The sequence below is a fragment of the Phyllobates terribilis genome, unplaced genomic scaffold (genome assembly GCF_046119375.1).
Source record: "Phyllobates terribilis strain yellow unplaced genomic scaffold, ASM4611937v1 Scaffold_25__1_contigs__length_18738178, whole genome shotgun sequence".
Lineage (NCBI taxonomy): Eukaryota > Metazoa > Chordata > Amphibia > Anura > Dendrobatidae > Phyllobates > Phyllobates terribilis.
In genome coordinates, this window is record NW_027362785.1 from 10587747 (window position 1) to 10603211 (window position 15465).

At 62.3% G+C, this 15465-nt stretch overlaps 1 protein-coding gene across 1 annotated transcript in view; it reads right to left on the reverse strand.

Annotated features, from left to right (window-relative positions):
* The window catches only part of SMURF2 (SMAD specific E3 ubiquitin protein ligase 2), a 148287-nt gene extending 133446 nt beyond the window's left edge, over positions 1–14841 (reverse strand). The window contains exon 1 of the mRNA XM_073660423.1: positions 14619–14841. Coding sequence (XP_073516524.1) covers positions 14619–14670 — 52 coding nt within the window. The 5' untranslated portion in view covers positions 14671–14841. The remainder of the gene's footprint in view (positions 1–14618) is intronic.
* Between the last annotated feature and the right edge of the window lie 624 nt (positions 14842–15465).

Below are 15465 nucleotides of genomic sequence, written 5' to 3' on the forward strand. Positions count from 1 at the left end.
GTGTCTCTGTCTCTTCCTCTCCCGCGGCCTGTGTCTCTGTCTCTTCCTCAGTCTCTGTCTCTTCCTCTCCCCGGGGCCTGTGTCTCTGTCTCTTCCTCTCCCGCGGCCTGTGTCTCTGTCTCTTCCTCAGTCTCTGTCTCTTCCTCTCCCCGGGGCCTGTGTCTCTGTCTCTTCCTCTCCCCGCGGCCTGTGTCTCTGTCTCTTCCTCTCCCCGCGGCCTGTGTCTCTGTCTCTTCCTCTCCCCGCGGCCTGTGTCTCTGTCTCTTCCTCAGTCTCTGTCTATTCCTCTCCCCGCGGCCTGTGCCTCTGTCTCTTCCTCAGTCTCTGTCTCTTCCTCTCCCGCGGCCTGTGTCTCTGTCTCTTCCCCAGTCTCTGTCTCTTCCTCTCCCCGCGGCCTGTGTCTCTGTCTCTTCCTCAATCTCTGTCTCTTCCTCTCCCCGCGGCCTGTGTCTCTGTCTCTTCCTCTCCCCGCGGCCTGTGTCTCTCTCTTCCTCAGTCTCTGTCTCTTCCTCTCCCCGCGGCCTGTGTCTCTGTCTCTTCCTCTCCCTGCGGCCTGTGTCTCTGTCTCTTCCTCAGTCTCTGTCTCTTCCTCTCGCCGCGGCCTGTGTCTCTGTCTCTTCCTCTCCCCGCGGCCTGTGTCTCTGTCTCTTCCTCTCCCCGCGGCCTGTGTCTCTGTCTCTTCCTCAGTCTCTGTCTCTTCCTCTCCCCGAGGCCTGTGTCTCTGTCTCAGTCTCTGTCTCTTCCTCTCCCCGCGGCCTGTGTCTCTGTCTCTTCCTCAGTCTCTGTCTCTTCCTCTCCCCGGGGCCTGTGTCTCTGTCTCTTCCTCAGTCTCTGTCTCTTCCTCTCCCCGCGGCCTGTGTCTCTGTCTCTTCCTCTCCCCGCGGCCTGTGTCTCTTCCTCTCCCCGCGGCCTGTGTCTCTTCCTCTCCCCGCGGCCTGTGTCTCTTCCTCTCCCCGCGGCCTGTGTCTCTTCCTCTCCCCGCGGCCTGTGTCTCTGTCTCTTCCTCTCCCCGCGGCCTGTGTCTCTGTCTCTTCCTCTCCCCGCGGCCTGTGTCTCTGTCTCTTCCTCTCCCCGCGGCCTGTGTCTCTGTCTCTTCCTCTCCCCGCGGCCTGTGTCTCTGTCTCTTCCTCTCCCCGCGGCCTGTGTCTCTGTCTCTTCCTCTCCCCGCGGCCTGTGTCTCTGTCTCTCCCTCTCCCCGCGGCCTGTGTCTCTGTCTCTCCCTCTCCCCGCGGCCTGTGTCTCTGTCTCTCCCTCTCCCCGCGGCCTGTGTCTCTGTCTCTCCCTCTCCCCGCGGCCTGTGTCTCTGTCTCTCCCTCTCCCCGCGGCCTGTGTCTCTGTCTCTCCCTCTCCCCGCGGCCTGTGTCTCTGTCTCTCCCTCTCCACGCGGCCTGTGTCTCTGTCTCTCCCTCTCCCCGCGGCCTGTGTCTCTGTCTCTCCCTCTCCCCGCGGCCTGTGTCTCTGTCTCTCCCTCTCCCCGCGGCCTGTGTCTCTGTCTCTCCCTCTCCCCGCGGCCTGTGTCTCTGTCTCTCCCTCTCCCCGCGGCCTGTGTCTCTGTCTCTCCCTCTCCCCGCGGCCTGTGTCTCTGTCTCTCCCTCTCCCCGCGGCCTGTGTCTCTGTCTCTCCCTCTCCCCGCGGCCTGTGTCTCTGTCTCTCCCTCTCCCCGCGGCCTGTGTCTCTGTCTCTTCCTCAGTCTCTGTCTCTTCCTCTCCCCGCGGCCTGTGTCTCTGTCTCTTCCTCTCCCCGCGGCCTGTGTCTCTGTCTCTTCCTCTCCCCGCGGCCTGTGTCTCTGTCTCTTCCTCTCCCCGCGGCCTGTGTCTCTGTCTCTTCCTCTCCCCGCGGCCTGTGTCTCTGTCTCTTCCTCAGTCTCTGTCTCTTCCTCTCCCCGCGGCCTGTGTCTCTGTCTCTTCCTCAGTCTCTGTCTCTTCCTCTCCCCGCGGCCTGTGTCTCTGTCTCTTCCTCAGTCTCTGTCTCTTCCTCTCCCCGCGGCCTGTGTCTCTGTCTCTTCCTCAGTCTCTGTCTCTCCCTCTCCCCGCGGCCTGTGTCTCTGTCTCTCCCCGCGGCCTGTGTCTCTGTCTCTCCCTCTCCCCGCGGCCTGTGTCTCTGTCTCTCCCTCTCCCCGCGGCCTGTGTCTCTGTCTCTCCCTCTCCCCGCGGCCTGTGTCTCTGTCTCTCCCTCTCCCCGCGGCCTGTGTCTCTGTCTCTCCCTCTCCCCGCGGCCTGTGTCTCTGTCTCTCCCTCTCCCCGCGGCCTGTGTCTCTGTCTCTCCCTCTCCCCGCGGCCTGTGTCTCTGTCTCTCCCTCTCCCCGCGGCCTGTGTCTCTGTCTCTCCCTCTCCCCGCGGCCTGTGTCTCTGTCTCTCCCTCTCCCCGCGGCCTGTGTCTCTGTCTCTCCCTCTCCCCGCGGCCTGTGTCTCTGTCTCTCCCTCTCCCCGCGGCCTGTGTCTCTGTCTCTCCCTCTCCCCGCGGCCTGTGTCTCTGTCTCTTCCTCTCCCCGCGGCCTGTGTCTCTGTCTCTTCCTCTCCCCGCGGCCTGTGTCTCTGTCTCTTCCTCTCCCCGCGGCCTGTGTCTCTGTCTCTTCCTCTCCCCGCGGCCTGTGTCTCTGTCTCTTCCTCTCCCCGCGGCCTGTGTCTCTGTCTCTTCCTCTCCCCGCGGCCTGTGTCTCTGTCTCTTCCTCTCCCCGCGGCCTGTGTCTCTGTCTCTTCCTCTCCCCGCGGCCTGTGTCTCTGTCTCTTCCTCTCCCCGCGGCCTGTGTCTCTGTCTCTTCCTCTCCCCGCGGCCTGTGTCTCTGTCTCTTCCTCTCCCCGCGGCCTGTGTCTCTGTCTCTTCCTCTCCCCGCGGCCTGTGTCTCTGTCTCTTCCTCTCCCCGCGGCCTGTGTCTCTGTCTCTTCCTCTCCCCGCGGCCTGTGTCTCTGTCTCTTCCTCTCCCCGCGGCCTGTGTCTCTGTCTCTTCCTCTCCCCGCGGCCTGTGTCTCTGTCTCTTCCTCTCCCCGCGGCCTGTGTCTCTGTCTCTTCCTCAGTCTCTGTCTCTTCCTCTCCCCGCGGCCTGTGTCTCTGTCTCTTCCTCAGTCTCTGTCTCTTCCTCTCCCCGCGGCCTGTGTCTCTGTCTCTTCCTCAGTCTCTGTCTCTTCCTCTCCCCGCGGCCTGTGTCTCTGTCTCTTCCTCAGTCTCTGTCTCTTCCTCTCCCCGCGGCCTGTGTCTCTGTCTCTTCCTCAGTCTCTGTCTCTTCCTCTCCCGCGGCCTGTGTCTCTGTCTCTTCCTCAGTCTCTGTCTCTTCCTCTCCCCGCGGCCTGTGTCTCTGTCTCTTCCTCAGTCTCTGTCTCTTCCTCTCCCTGCGGCCTGTGTCTCTGTCTCTTCCTCTCCCCGCGGCCTGTGTCTGTCTCTTCCTCAGTCTCTGTCTCTTCCTCTCCCCGCGGCCTGTGTCTCTGTCTCTTCCTCTCCCCGCGGCCTGTGTCTCTGTCTCTTCCTCTCCCCGCGGCCTGTGTCTCTGTCTCTCCCTCTCCCCGCGGCCTGTGTCTGTCTCTCCCTCTCCCCGCGGCCTGTGTCTCTGTCTCTCCCTCTCCCCGCGGCCTGTGTCTCTGTCTCTCCCTCTCCCCGCGGCCTGTGTCTCTGTCTCTCCCTCTCCCCGCGGCCTGTGTCTCTGTCTCTTCCTCTCCCCGCGGCCTGTGTCTCTGTCTCTTCCTCTCCCCGCGGCCTGTGTCTCTGTCTCTTCCTCTCCCCGCGGCCTGTGTCTCTGTCTCTTCCTCTCCCCGCGGCCTGTGTCTCTGTCTCTTCCTCTCCCCGCGGCCTGTGTCTCTGTCTCTTCCTCTCCCCGCGGCCTGTGTCTCTGTCTCTTCCTCTCCCCGCGGCCTGTGTCTCTGTCTCTTCCTCTCCCCGCGGCCTGTGTCTCTGTCTCTTCCTCTCCCCGCGGCCTGTGTCTCTGTCTCTTCCTCTCCCCGCGGCCTGTGTCTCTGTCTCTTCCTCTCCCCGCGGCCTGTGTCTCTGTCTCTTCCTCAGTCTCTGTCTCTTCCTCTCCCTGCGGCCTGTGTCTCTGTCTCTTCCTCTCCCACGGCCTGTGTCTCTGTCTCTTCCTCTCCCCGCGGCCTGTGTCTCTGTCTCTTCCTCTCCCCGCGGCCTGTGTCTCTGTCTCTTCCTCTCCCCGCGGCCTGTGTCTCTGTCTCTTCCTCTCCCCGGGGCCTGTGTCTCTGTCTCTTCCTCTCCCCGCGGCCTGTGTCTCTGTCTCTTCCTCTCCCCGCGGCCTGTGTCTCTGTCTCTTCCTCTCCCCGCGGCCTGTGTCTCTGTCTCTTCCTCTCCCCGCGGCCTGTGTCTCTGTCTCTTCCTCTCCCCGCGGCCTGTGTCTCTGTCTCTTCCTCTCCCCGCGGCCTGTGTCTCTGTCTCTTCCTCTCCCCGCGGCCTGTGTCTCTGTCTCTTCCTCTCCCCGCGGCCTGTGTCTCTGTCTCTTCCTCTCCCCGCGGCCTGTGTCTCTGTCTCTTCCTCAGTCTCTGTCTCTTCCTCTCCCCGCGGCCTGTGTCTCTGTCTCTTCCTCAGTCTCTGTCTCTTCCTCTCCCCGCGGCCTGTGTCTCTGTCTCTTCCTCTCCCCGCGGCCTGTGTCTCTGTCTCTTCCTCTCCCCGCGGCCTGTGTCTCTGTCTCTTCCTCTCCCCGCGGCCTGTGTCTCTGTCTCTTCCTCTCCCCGCGGCCTGTGTCTCTGTCTCTTCCTCTCCCCGCGGCCTGTGTCTCTGTCTCTTCCTCAGTCTCTGTCTCTTCCTCTCCCCGCGGCCTGTGTCTCTGTCTCTTCCTCAGTCTCTGTCTCTTCCTCTCCCCGGGGCCTGTGTCTCTGTCTCTTCCTCAGTCTCTGTCTCTTCCTCTCCCCGGGGCCTGTGTCTCTGTCTCTTCCTCAGTCTCTGTCTCTTCCTCTCCCCGGGGCCTGTGTCTCTGTCTCTTCCTCAGTCTCTGTCTCTTCCTCTCCCGCGGCCTGTGTCTCTGTCTCTGTCTCTTCCTCTCCCCGCGGCCTGTGTCTCTGTCTCTTCCTCTCCCCGCGGCCTGTGTCTCTGTCTCTTCCTCTCCCCGCGGCCTGTGTCTCTGTCTCTTCCTCTCCCCGCGGCCTGTGTCTCTGTCTCTTCCTCTCCCCGCGGCCTGTGTCTCTGTCTCTTCCTCTCCCCGCGGCCTGTGTCTCTGTCTCTTCCTCTCCCCGCGGCCTGTGTCTCTGTCTCTTCCTCAGTCTCTGTCTCTTCCTCTCCCCGCGGCCTGTGTCTCTGTCTCTTCCTCAGTCTCTGTCTCTTCCTCTCCCCGGGGCCTGTGTCTCTGTCTCTTCCTCAGTCTCTGTCTCTTCCTCTCCCCGGGGCCTGTGTCTCTGTCTCTTCCTCTCCCCGCGGCCTGTGTCTCTGTCTCTTCCTCTCCCCGCGGCCTGTGTCTCTGTCTCTTCCTCTCCCGCGGCCTGTGTCTCTGTCTCTTCCTCAGTCTCTGTCTCTTTCTCTCCCCGCGGCCTGTGTCTGTCTCTTCCTCTCCCCGCGGCCTGTGTCTCTGTCTCTTCCTCTCCCCGCGGCCTGTGTCTCTGTCTCTTCCTCTCCCCGCGGCCTGTGTCTCTGTCTCTTCCTCTCCCCGCGGCCTGTGTCTCTGTCTCTTCCTCTCCCCGCGGCCTGTGTCTCTGTCTCTTCCTCAGTCTCTGTCTCTTCCTCTCCCCGCGGCCTGTGTCTCTGTCTCTTCCTCTCCCCGCGGCCTGTGTCTCTGTCTCTTCCTCAGTCTGTCTCTTCCTCTCCCCGCGGCCTGTGTCTCTGTCTCTTCCTCTCCCCGCGGCCTGTGTCTCTGTCTCTTCCTCTCCCCGCGGCCTATGTCTCTGTCTCTTCCTCTCCCCGCGGCCTGTGTCTCTGTCTCTTCCTCAGTCTCTGTCTCTTCCTCTCCCCGGGGCCTGTGTCTCTGTCTCTTCCTCAGTCTCTGTCTCTTCCTCTCCCGCGGCCTGTGTCTCTGTCTGTCTCTTCCTCTCCCCGCGGCCTGTGTCTCTGTCTCTTCCTCAGTCTGTCTCTTCCTCTCCCCGCGGCCTGTGTCTCTGTCTCTTCCTCAGTCTCTGTCTCTTCCTCTCCCCGCAGCCTGTGTCTCTGTCTCTTCCTCTCCCCGCGGCCTGTGTCTCTGTCTCTTCCTCTCCCCGCGGCCTGTGTCTCTGTCTCTTCCTCAGTCTCTGTCTCTTCCTCTCCCCGCGGCCTGTGTCTCTGTCTCTTCCTCAGTCTGTCTCTTCCTCTCCCCGCGGCCTGTGTCTCTGTCTCTTCCTCAGTCTCTGTCTCTTCCTCTCCCCACGGCCTGTGTCTCTGTCTCTTCCTCTCCCGCGGCCTGTGTCTCTGTCTCTTCCTCAGTCTCTGTCTCTTCCTCTCCCCGCGGCCTGTGTCTCTGTCTCTTTCTCTCCCCGCGGCCTGTGTCTCTGTCTCTTCCTCAGTTTCTGTGTCTCTCCTCTGGTTCCTCTCGATCTCTCCCGGTGTCTCTTCCTCAGTCTCTGTCTCTTCCTCTCCCCGCAGCCTGTGTCTCTGTCTCTTCCTCTCCCCGCGGCCTGTGTCTCTGTCTCTTCCTCTCCCCGCGGCCTGTGTCTCTGTCTCTTCCTCTCCCGCGGCCTGTGTCTCTGTCTCTTCCTCAGTCTCTGTCTCTTTCTCTCCCCGCGGCCTGTGTCTCTGTCTCTTCCTCTCCCCGCGGCCTGTGTCTCTGTCTCTTCCTCTCCCCGCGGCCTATGTCTCTGTCTCTTCCTCTCCCCGCGGCCTGTGTCTCTGTCTCTTCCTCTCCCCGCGGCCTGTGTCTCTGTCTCTTCCTCAGTCTCTGTCTCTTCCTCTCCCCGCGGCCTGTGTCTCTGTCTCTTCCTCAGTCTCTGTCTCTTCCTCTCCCGCGGCCTGTGTCTCTGTCTGTCTCTTCCTCTCCCCGCGGCCTGTGTCTCTGTCTCTTCCTCAGTCTGTCTCTTCCTCTCCCCGCGGCCTGTGTCTCTGTCTCTTCCTCAGTCTGTCTCTTCCTCTCCCCGCGGCCTGTGTCTCTGTCTCTTCCTCTCCCCGCGGCCTGTGTCTCTGTCTCTTCCTCTCCCCGCGGCCTGTGTCTCTGTCTCTTCCTCTCCCCGCGGCCTGTGTCTCTGTCTCTTCCTCTCCCCGCGGCCTATGTCTCTGTCTCTTCCTCTCCCCGCGGCCTGTGTCTCTGTCTCTTCCTCTCCCCGCGGCCTGTGTCTCTGTCTCTTCCTCAGTCTCTGTCTCTTCCTCTCCCCGCGGCCTGTGTCTCTGTCTCTTCCTCAGTCTCTGTCTCTTCCTCTCCCCGCGGCCTGTGTCTCTGTCTCTTCCTCAGTCTCTGTCTCTTCCTCTCCCGCGGCCTGTGTCTCTGTCTCTTCCTCAGTCTCTGTCTCTTCCTCTCCCCGCGGCCTGTGTCTCTGTCTCTTCCTCAGTCTCTGTCTCTTCCTCTCCCTGCGGCCTGTGTCTCTGTCTCTTCCTCTCCCCGCGGCCTGTGTCTGTCTCTTCCTCAGTCTGTCTCTTCCTCTCCCCGCGGCCTGTGTCTCTGTCTCTTCCTCAGTCTCTGTCTCTTCCTCTCCCCACGGCCTGTGTCTCTGTCTCTTCCTCTCCCGCGGCCTGTGTCTCTGTCTCTTCCTCAGTCTCTGTCTCTTCCTCTCCCCGCGGCCTGTGTCTCTGTCTCTTCCTCTCCCCGCGGCCTGTGTCTCTGTCTCTTCCTCAGTTTCTGTGTCTCTCCTCTGGTTCCTCTCGATCTCTCCCGGTGTCTCTTCCTCAGTCTCTGTCTCTTCCTCTCCCCGCAGCCTGTGTCTCTGTCTCTTCCTCTCCCCGCGGCCTGTGTCTCTGTCTCTTCCTCTCCCCGCGGCCTGTGTCTCTGTCTCTTCCTCTCCCGCGGCCTGTGTCTCTGTCTCTTCCTCAGTCTCTGTCTCTTTCTCTCCCCGCGGCCTGTGTCTCTGTCTCTTCCTCTCCCCGCGGCCTGTGTCTCTGTCTCTTCCTCTCCCCGCGGCCTATGTCTCTGTCTCTTCCTCTCCCCGCGGCCTGTGTCTCTGTCTCTTCCTCTCCCCGCGGCCTGTGTCTCTGTCTCTTCCTCAGTCTCTGTCTCTTCCTCTCCCCGCGGCCTGTGTCTCTGTCTCTTCCTCAGTCTCTGTCTCTTCCTCTCCCGCGGCCTGTGTCTCTGTCTGTCTCTTCCTCTCCCCGCGGCCTGTGTCTCTGTCTCTTCCTCAGTCTGTCTCTTCCTCTCCCCGCGGCCTGTGTCTCTGTCTCTTCCTCAGTCTGTCTCTTCCTCTCCCCGCGGCCTGTGTCTCTGTCTCTTCCTCTCCCCGCGGCCTGTGTCTCTGTCTCTTCCTCTCCCCGCGGCCTATGTCTCTGTCTCTTCCTCTCCCCGCGGCCTGTGTCTCTGTCTCTTCCTCTCCCCGCGGCCTGTGTCTCTGTCTCTTCCTCAGTCTCTGTCTCTTCCTCTCCCCGCGGCCTGTGTCTCTGTCTCTTCCTCAGTCTCTGTCTCTTCCTCTCCCCGCGGCCTGTGTCTCTGTCTCTTCCTCAGTCTCTGTCTCTTCCTCTCCCGCGGCCTGTGTCTCTGTCTCTTCCTCAGTCTCTGTCTCTTCCTCTCCCCGCGGCCTGTGTCTCTGTCTCTTCCTCAGTCTCTGTCTCTTCCTCTCCCTGCGGCCTGTGTCTCTGTCTCTTCCTCTCCCCGCGGCCTGTGTCTGTCTCTTCCTCAGTCTCTGTCTCTTCCTCTCCCCGCGGCCTGTGTCTCTGTCTCTTCCTCTCCCCGCGGCCTGTGTCTCTGTCTCTTCCTCTCCCCGCGGCCTGTGTCTCTGTCTCTTCCTCTCCCCGCGGCCTATGTCTCTGTCTCTTCCTCTCCCCGCGGCCTGTGTCTCTGTCTCTTCCTCTCCCCGCGGCCTGTGTCTCTGTCTCTTCCTCAGTCTCTGTCTCTTCCTCTCCCCGCGGCCTGTGTCTCTGTCTCTTCCTCAGTCTCTGTCTCTTCCTCTCCCCGGGGCCTGTGTCTCTGTCTCTTCCTCTCCCGCGGCCTGTGTCTCTGTCTCTTCGTCAGTCTCTGTCTCTTCCTCTCCCGCGGCCTGTGTCTCTGTCTCTTCCTCTCCCCGCGGCCTGTGTCTCTGTCTCTTCCTCAGTCTCTGTCTCTTCCTCTCCCGCGGCCTGTGTCTCTGTCTCTTCCTCTCCCGCGGCCTGTGTCTCTGTCTCTTCCTCAGTCTCTGTCTCTTCCTCTCCCCGCGGCCTGTGTCTCTGTCTCTTCCTCTCCCGCGGCCTGTGTCTCTGTCTCTTCCTCTCCCGCGGCCTGTGTCTCTGTCTCTTCCTCTCCCCGCGGCCTGTGTCTCTGTCTCTTCCTCTCCCCGCGGCCTGTGTCTCTGTCTCTTCCTCTCCCGCGGCCTGTGTCTCTGTCTCTTCCTCAGTCTCTGTCTCTTCCTCTCCCCGCGGCCTGTGTCTCTGTCTCTTCCTCTCCCGCGGCCTGTGTCTCTGTCTCTTCCTCTCCCTGCGGCCTGTGCCTCTGTCTGTGCCTCTGTCTCTTCCTCAGTCTCTGTCTCTTCCTCTCCCCGCGGCCTGTGTCTCTGTCTCTTCCTCTCCCGCGGCCTGTGTCTCTGTCTCTTCCTCAGTCTCTGTCTCTTCCTCTCCCCGCGGCCTGTGTCTCTGTCTCTTCCTCAGTCTCTTCCTCTCCCGCGGCCTGTGTCTCTGTCTCTTCCTCTCCCGCGGCCTGTGTCTCTGTCTCTTCCTCAGTCTCTGTCTCTTCCTCTCCCCGCGGCCTGTGTCTCTGTCTCTTCCTCAGTCTCTGTCTCTTCCTCTCCCGCGGCCTGTGTCTCTGTCTCTTCCTCAGTCTCTGTCTCTTCCTCTCCCCGCGGCCTGTGTCTCTGTCTCTTCCTCAGTCTCTGTCTCTTCCTCTCCCTGCGGCCTGTGTCTCTGTCTCTTCCTCAGTCTCTGTCTCTTCCTCTCCCTGCGGCCTGTGTCTCTGTCTCTTCCTCTCCCCGCGGCCTGTGTCTGTCTCTTCCTCAGTCTCTGTCTCTTCCTCTCCCCGCGGCCTGTGTCTCTGTCTCTTCCTCTCCCGCGGCCTGTGTCTCTGTCTCTTCCTCTCCCGCGGCCTGTGTCTCTGTCTCTTCCTCAGTCTCTGTCTCTTCCTCTCCCCGCGGCCTGTGTCTCTGTCTCTTCCTCAGTCTCTGTCTCTTCCTCTCCCGCGGCCTGTGTCTCTGTCTCTTCCTCTCCCCGCGGCCTGTGTCTCTGTCTCTTCCTCAGTCTCTGTCTCTTCCTCTCCCCGCGGCCTGTGTCTCTGTCTCTTCCTCAGTCTCTGTCTCTTCCTCTCCCCGCGGCCTGTGTCTCTGTCTCTTCCTCAGTCTCTGTCTCTTCCTCTCCCTGCGGCCTGTGTCTCTGTCTCTTCCTCTCCCCGCGGCCTGTGTCTCTGTCTCTTCCTCTCCCGCGGCCTGTGTCTCTGTCTCTTCCTCTCCCGCGGCCTGTGTCTCTGTCTCTTCCTCAGTCTCTGTCTCTTCCTCTCCCCGGGGCCTGTGTCTCTGTCTCTTCCTCAGTCTCTGTCTCTTCCTCTCCCTGCGGCCTGTGTCTCTGTCTCTTCCTCAGTCTCTGTCTCTTCCTCTCCCCGCGGCCTGTGTCTCTGTCTCTTCCTCAGTCTCTGTCTCTTCCTCTCCCCGCGGCCTGTGTCTCTGTCTCTTCCTCAGTCTCTGTCTCTTCCTCTCCCGCGGCCTGTGTCTCTGTCTCTTCCTCTCCCCGCGGCCTGTGTCTCTGTCTCTTCCTCTCCCCGCGGCCTGTGTCTCTGTCTCTTCCTCTCCCCGCGGCCTGTGTCTCTGTCTCTTCCTCTCCCCGCGGCCTGTGTCTCTGTCTCTTCCTCTCCCCGCGGCCTGTGTCTCTGTCTCTTCCTCTCCCGCGGCCTGTGTCTCTGTCTCTTCCTCAGTCTCTGTCTCTTCCTCTCCCGCGGCCTGTGCCTCTGTCTCTTCCTCAGTCTCTGTCTCTTCCTCTCCCCGCGGCCTGTGTCGCTGTCTCTTCCTCTCCCCGCGGCCTGTGTCGCTGTCTCTTCCTCTCCCCGCGGCCTGTGTCTCTGTCTCTTCCTCAGTTTCTGTGTCTCTCCTCTGGTTCCTCTCGTTCTCTCCCTGTGTCTCTTCCTCAGTCTCTGTCTCTTCCTCTCCCCGCGGCCTGTGTCTCTGTCTCTTCCTCTCCCGCGGCCTGTGTCTCTGTCTCTTCCTCAGTCTCTGTCTCTTCCTCTCCCGCGGCCTGTGTCTCTGTCTCTTCCTCTCCCCGCGGCCTGTGTCTCTGTCTCTTCCTCTCCCCGCGGCCTGTGTCTCTGTCTCTTCCTCAGTTTCTGTGTCTCTCCTCTGGTTCCTCTCGTTCTCTCCCTGTGTCTCTTCCTCAGTCTCTGTCTCTTCCTCTCCCGCGGCCTGTGTCGCTGTCTCTTCCTCTCCCCGCGGCCTGTGTCTCTGTCTCTTCCTCTCCCCGCGGCCTGTGTCTCTGTCTCTTCCTCAGTTTCTGTGTCTCTCCTCTGGTTCCTCTCGTTCTCTCCCTGTGTCTCTTCCTCAGTCTCTGTCTCTTCCTCTCCCCGCGGCCTGTGTCTCTGTCTCTTCCTCAGTCTCTGTCTCTTCCTCTCCCGCGGCCTGTGCCTCTGTCTCTTCCTCAGTCTCTGTCTCTTCCTCTCCCCGCGGCCTGTGTCGCTGTCTCTTCCTCTCCCCGCGGCCTGTGTCGCTGTCTCTTCCTCTCCCCGCGGCCTGTGTCTCTGTCTCTTCCTCTCCCCGCGGCCTGTGTCGCTGTCTCTTCCTCAGTTTCTGTGTCTCTCCTCTGGTTCCTCTCGTTCTCTCCCTGTGTCTCTTCCTCAGTCTCTGTCTCTTCCTCTCCCCGCGGCCTGTGTCTCTGTCTCTTCCTCTCCCCGCGGCCTGTGTCTCTGTCTCTTCCTCTCCCCGCGGCCTGTGTCTCTGTCTCTTCCTCTCCCGGCGGCCTGTGTCTCTGTCTCTTCCTCTCCCGGCGGCCTGTGTCTCTGTCTCTTCCTCTCCCCGCGGCCTGTGTCTCTGTCTCTTCCTCTCCCCGCGGCCTGTGTCTCTGTCTCTTCCTCTCCCCGCGGCCTGTGTCTCTGTCTCTTCCTCTCCCCGCGGCCTGTGTCTCTGTCTCTTCCTCTCCCCGCGGCCTGTGTCTCTGTCTCTTCCTCAGTCTCTGTCTCTTCCTCTCCCCGCGGCCTGTGTCTCTGTCTCTTCCTCTCCCCGCGGCCTGTGTCTCTGTCTCTTCCTCTCCCCGCGGCCTGTGTCTCTGTCTCTTCCTCTCCCCGCGGCCTGTGTCTCTGTCTCTTCCTCTCCCCGCGGCCTGTGTCTCTGTCTCTTCCTCTCCCCGCGGCCTGTGTCTCTGTCTCTTCCTCTCCCCGCGGCCTGTGTCTCTGTCTCTTCCTCTCCCCGCGGCCTGTGTCTCTGTCTCTTCCTCTCCCCGCGGCCTGTGTCTCTGTCTCTTCCTCAGTCTCTGTCTCTTCCTCTCCCCGCGGCCTGTGTCTCTGTCTCTTCCTCTCCCCGCGGCCTGTGTCTCTGTCTCTTCCTCAGTCTCTGTCTCTTCCTCTCCCCGCGGCCTGTGTCTCTGTCTCTTCCTCTCCCCGCGGCCTGTGTCTCTGTCTCTTCCTCTCCCCGCGGCCTGTGTCTCTGTCTCTTCCTCAGTCTCTGTCTCTTCCTCTCCCGCGGCCTGTGTCTCTGTCTCTTCCTCAGTCTCTGTCTCTTCCTCTCCCGCGGCCTGTGTCTCTGTCTCTTCCTCAGTCTCTGTCTCTTCCTCTCCCGCGGCCTGTGTCTCTGTCTCTTCCTCAGTCTCTTCCTCTCCCCGCGGCCTGTGTCTCTGTCTCTTCCTCTCCCCGCGGCCTGTGTCTCTGTCTCTTCCTCAGTCTCTGTCTCTTCCTCTCCCCGCGGCCTGTGTCTCTGTCTCTTCCTCTCCCCGCGGCCTGTGTCTCTGTCTCTTCCTCTCCCCGCGGCCTGTGTCTCTGTCTCTTCCTCAGTCTCTATCTCTTCCTCTCCCCGCGGCCTGTGTCTCTGTCTCTTCCTCTCCCCGCGGCCTGTGTCTCTGTCTCTTCCTCAGTCTCTGTCTCTTCCTCTCCCCGCGGCCTGTGTCTCTGTCTCTTCCTCTCCCCGCGGCCTGTGTCTGTCTCTTCCTCTCCCCGCGGCCTGTGTCTCTGTCTCTTCCTCAGTCTCTGTCTCTTCCTCTCCCGCGGCCTGTGTCTCTGTCTCTTCCTCAGTCTCTGTCTCTTCCTCTCCCGCGGCCTGTGTCTCTGTCTCTTCCTCAGTCTCTTCCTCTCCCCGCGGCCTGTGTCTCTGTCTCTTCCTCAGTCTCTGTCTCTTCCTCTCCCGCGGCCTGTGTCTCTGTCTCTTCCTCAGTCTCTGTCTCTTCCTCTCCCCGCGGCCTGTGTCTCTGTCTCTTCCTCTCCCCGCGGCCTGTGTCTCTGTCTCTTCCTCAGTCTCTGTCTCTTCCTCTCCCGCGGCCTGTGTCTCTGTCTCTTCCTCTCCCCGCGGCCTGTGTCTCTGTCTCTTCCTCTCCCGCGGCCTGTGTCTCTGTCTCTTCCTCTCCCCGCGGCCTGTGTCTCTGTCTCTTCCTCAGTCTCTGTCTCTTCCTCTCCCGCGGCCTGTGTCTCTGTCTCTTCCTCAGTCTCTGTCTCTTCCTCTCCCCGCGGCCTGTGTCTCTGTCTCTTCCTCTCCCCGCGGCCTGTGTCTCTGTCTCTTCCTCTCCCCGCGGCCTGTGTCGCTGTCTCTTCCTCTCCCCGCGGCCTGTGTCTCTGTCTCTTCCTCTCCCGCGGCCTGTGTCTCTGTCTCTTCCTCTCCCCGCGGCCTGTGTCTCTGTCTCTTCCTCAGTCTCTGTCTCTTCCTCTCCCGCGGCCTGTGTCTCTGTCTCTTCCTCAGTCTCTGTCTCTTCCTCTCCCCGCGGCCTGTGTCTCTGTCTCTTCCTCTCCCCGCGGCCTGTGTCTCTGTCTCTTCCTCAGTCTCTGTCTCTTCCTCTCCCCGCGGCCTGTGTCTCTGTCTCTTCCTCTCCCCGCGGCCTGTGTCTCTGTCTCTTCCTCTCCCCGCGGCCTGTGTCTCTGTCTCTTCCTCTCCCCGCGGCCTGTGTCTCTGTCTCTTCCTCAGTCTCTGTCTCTTCCTCTCCCCGCGGCCTGTGTCTCTGTCTCTTCCTCTCCCCGCGGCCTGTGTCTCTGTCTCTTCCTCTCCCCGCGGCCTGTGTCTCTGTCTCTTCCTCAGTCTCTCCCTCTCCCCGCGGCCTGTGTCTCTGTCTCTTCCTCTCCCGCGGCCTGTGTCTCTCCTCTGGTTCCTCTCGGTCTCTCCCTGTGTACCCCTCAGTCTCTGTCTCTTCCTCTCCCCGCGGCCTGTGTCTCTGTCTCTTCCTCAGTCTCTGTCTCTTCCTCTCCCCGCGGCCTGTGTCTCTGTCTCTTCCTCAGTCTCTGTCTCTTCCTCTCCCCGCGGCCTGTGTCTCTGTCTCTCCCTCTCCCCGCGGCCTGTGTCTCTGTCTCTTCCTCTCCCCGCGGCCTGTGTCTCTGTCTCTCCCTCTCCCCGCGGCCTGTGTCTCTGTCTCTCCCTCTCCCCGCGGCCTGTGTCTCTGTCTCTTCCTCTCCCCGCGGCCTGTGTCTCTGTCTCTTCCTCTCCCGCGGCCTGTGTCTCTGTGTCTCTCCTCTGGTTCCCCGCGGTCTCTCCCGTCTCTGTCCCCGGCCTCCGTCCCCTTCCCCCCGGGCCTCTTACCGGTCAGGCGGAGCTTCACGGGTCCGTTCCGCCGGTTCCCCTGGTTGGACATGGCCCTGCAGTGTCCGGGGCCGCAGTGGCTGCTGGGAGAGGAGCTCAGTCACCCGGAGAGCGAAGGAGGCCGGGAAATCCACAGCGGCGCCATGAGAGGAGGCACGGACAGCAGCACAGAGGAGAGGAGGAGACACCCGGCCGAGGGCGGGGCCGCAGGGAGGCGAGGCCTGAGGAGGGCGGAGACTCAGCAGAGCGAGAGGCGGGGAAAGGGCGGAGACTCAGCAGAGCGAGGGGCGGGGACTGAGGAGGGCGGAGACTCAGGAGGGCGAGGGGCAGACACTGAGGAGGGCGGAGACTCAGGAGAGCGAGGGGCAGACACTGAGGAGGGCGGAGACTCAGGAGAGCGAGGGGCAGACACTGAGGAGGGCGGAGACTCAGGAGAGCGAGGGGCAGACACTGAGGAGGGCGGAGACTCAGGAGGGCGAGGGGCAGACACTGAGGAGGGCGGAGACTCAGGAGAGCGAGGGGCAGACACTGAGGAGGGCGGAGACTCAGGAGAGCGAGGGGCAGACACTGAGGAGGGCGGAGACTCAGGAGAGCGAGGGGCAGACACTGAGGAGGGCGGAGACTCAGGAGGGCGAGGGGCAGACACTGAGGAGGGCGGAGACTCAGGAGAGCGAGGGGCAGACACTGAGGAGGGCGGAGACTCAGGAGAGCGAGGGGCAGACACTGAGGAGGGCGGAGACTCAGGAGGGCGAGGGGCAGACACTGAGGAGGGCGGAGACTCAGGAGAGCGAGGGGCAGACACTGAGGAGGGCGGAGACTCAGGAGGGCGAGGGGCGGGGACTGAGGA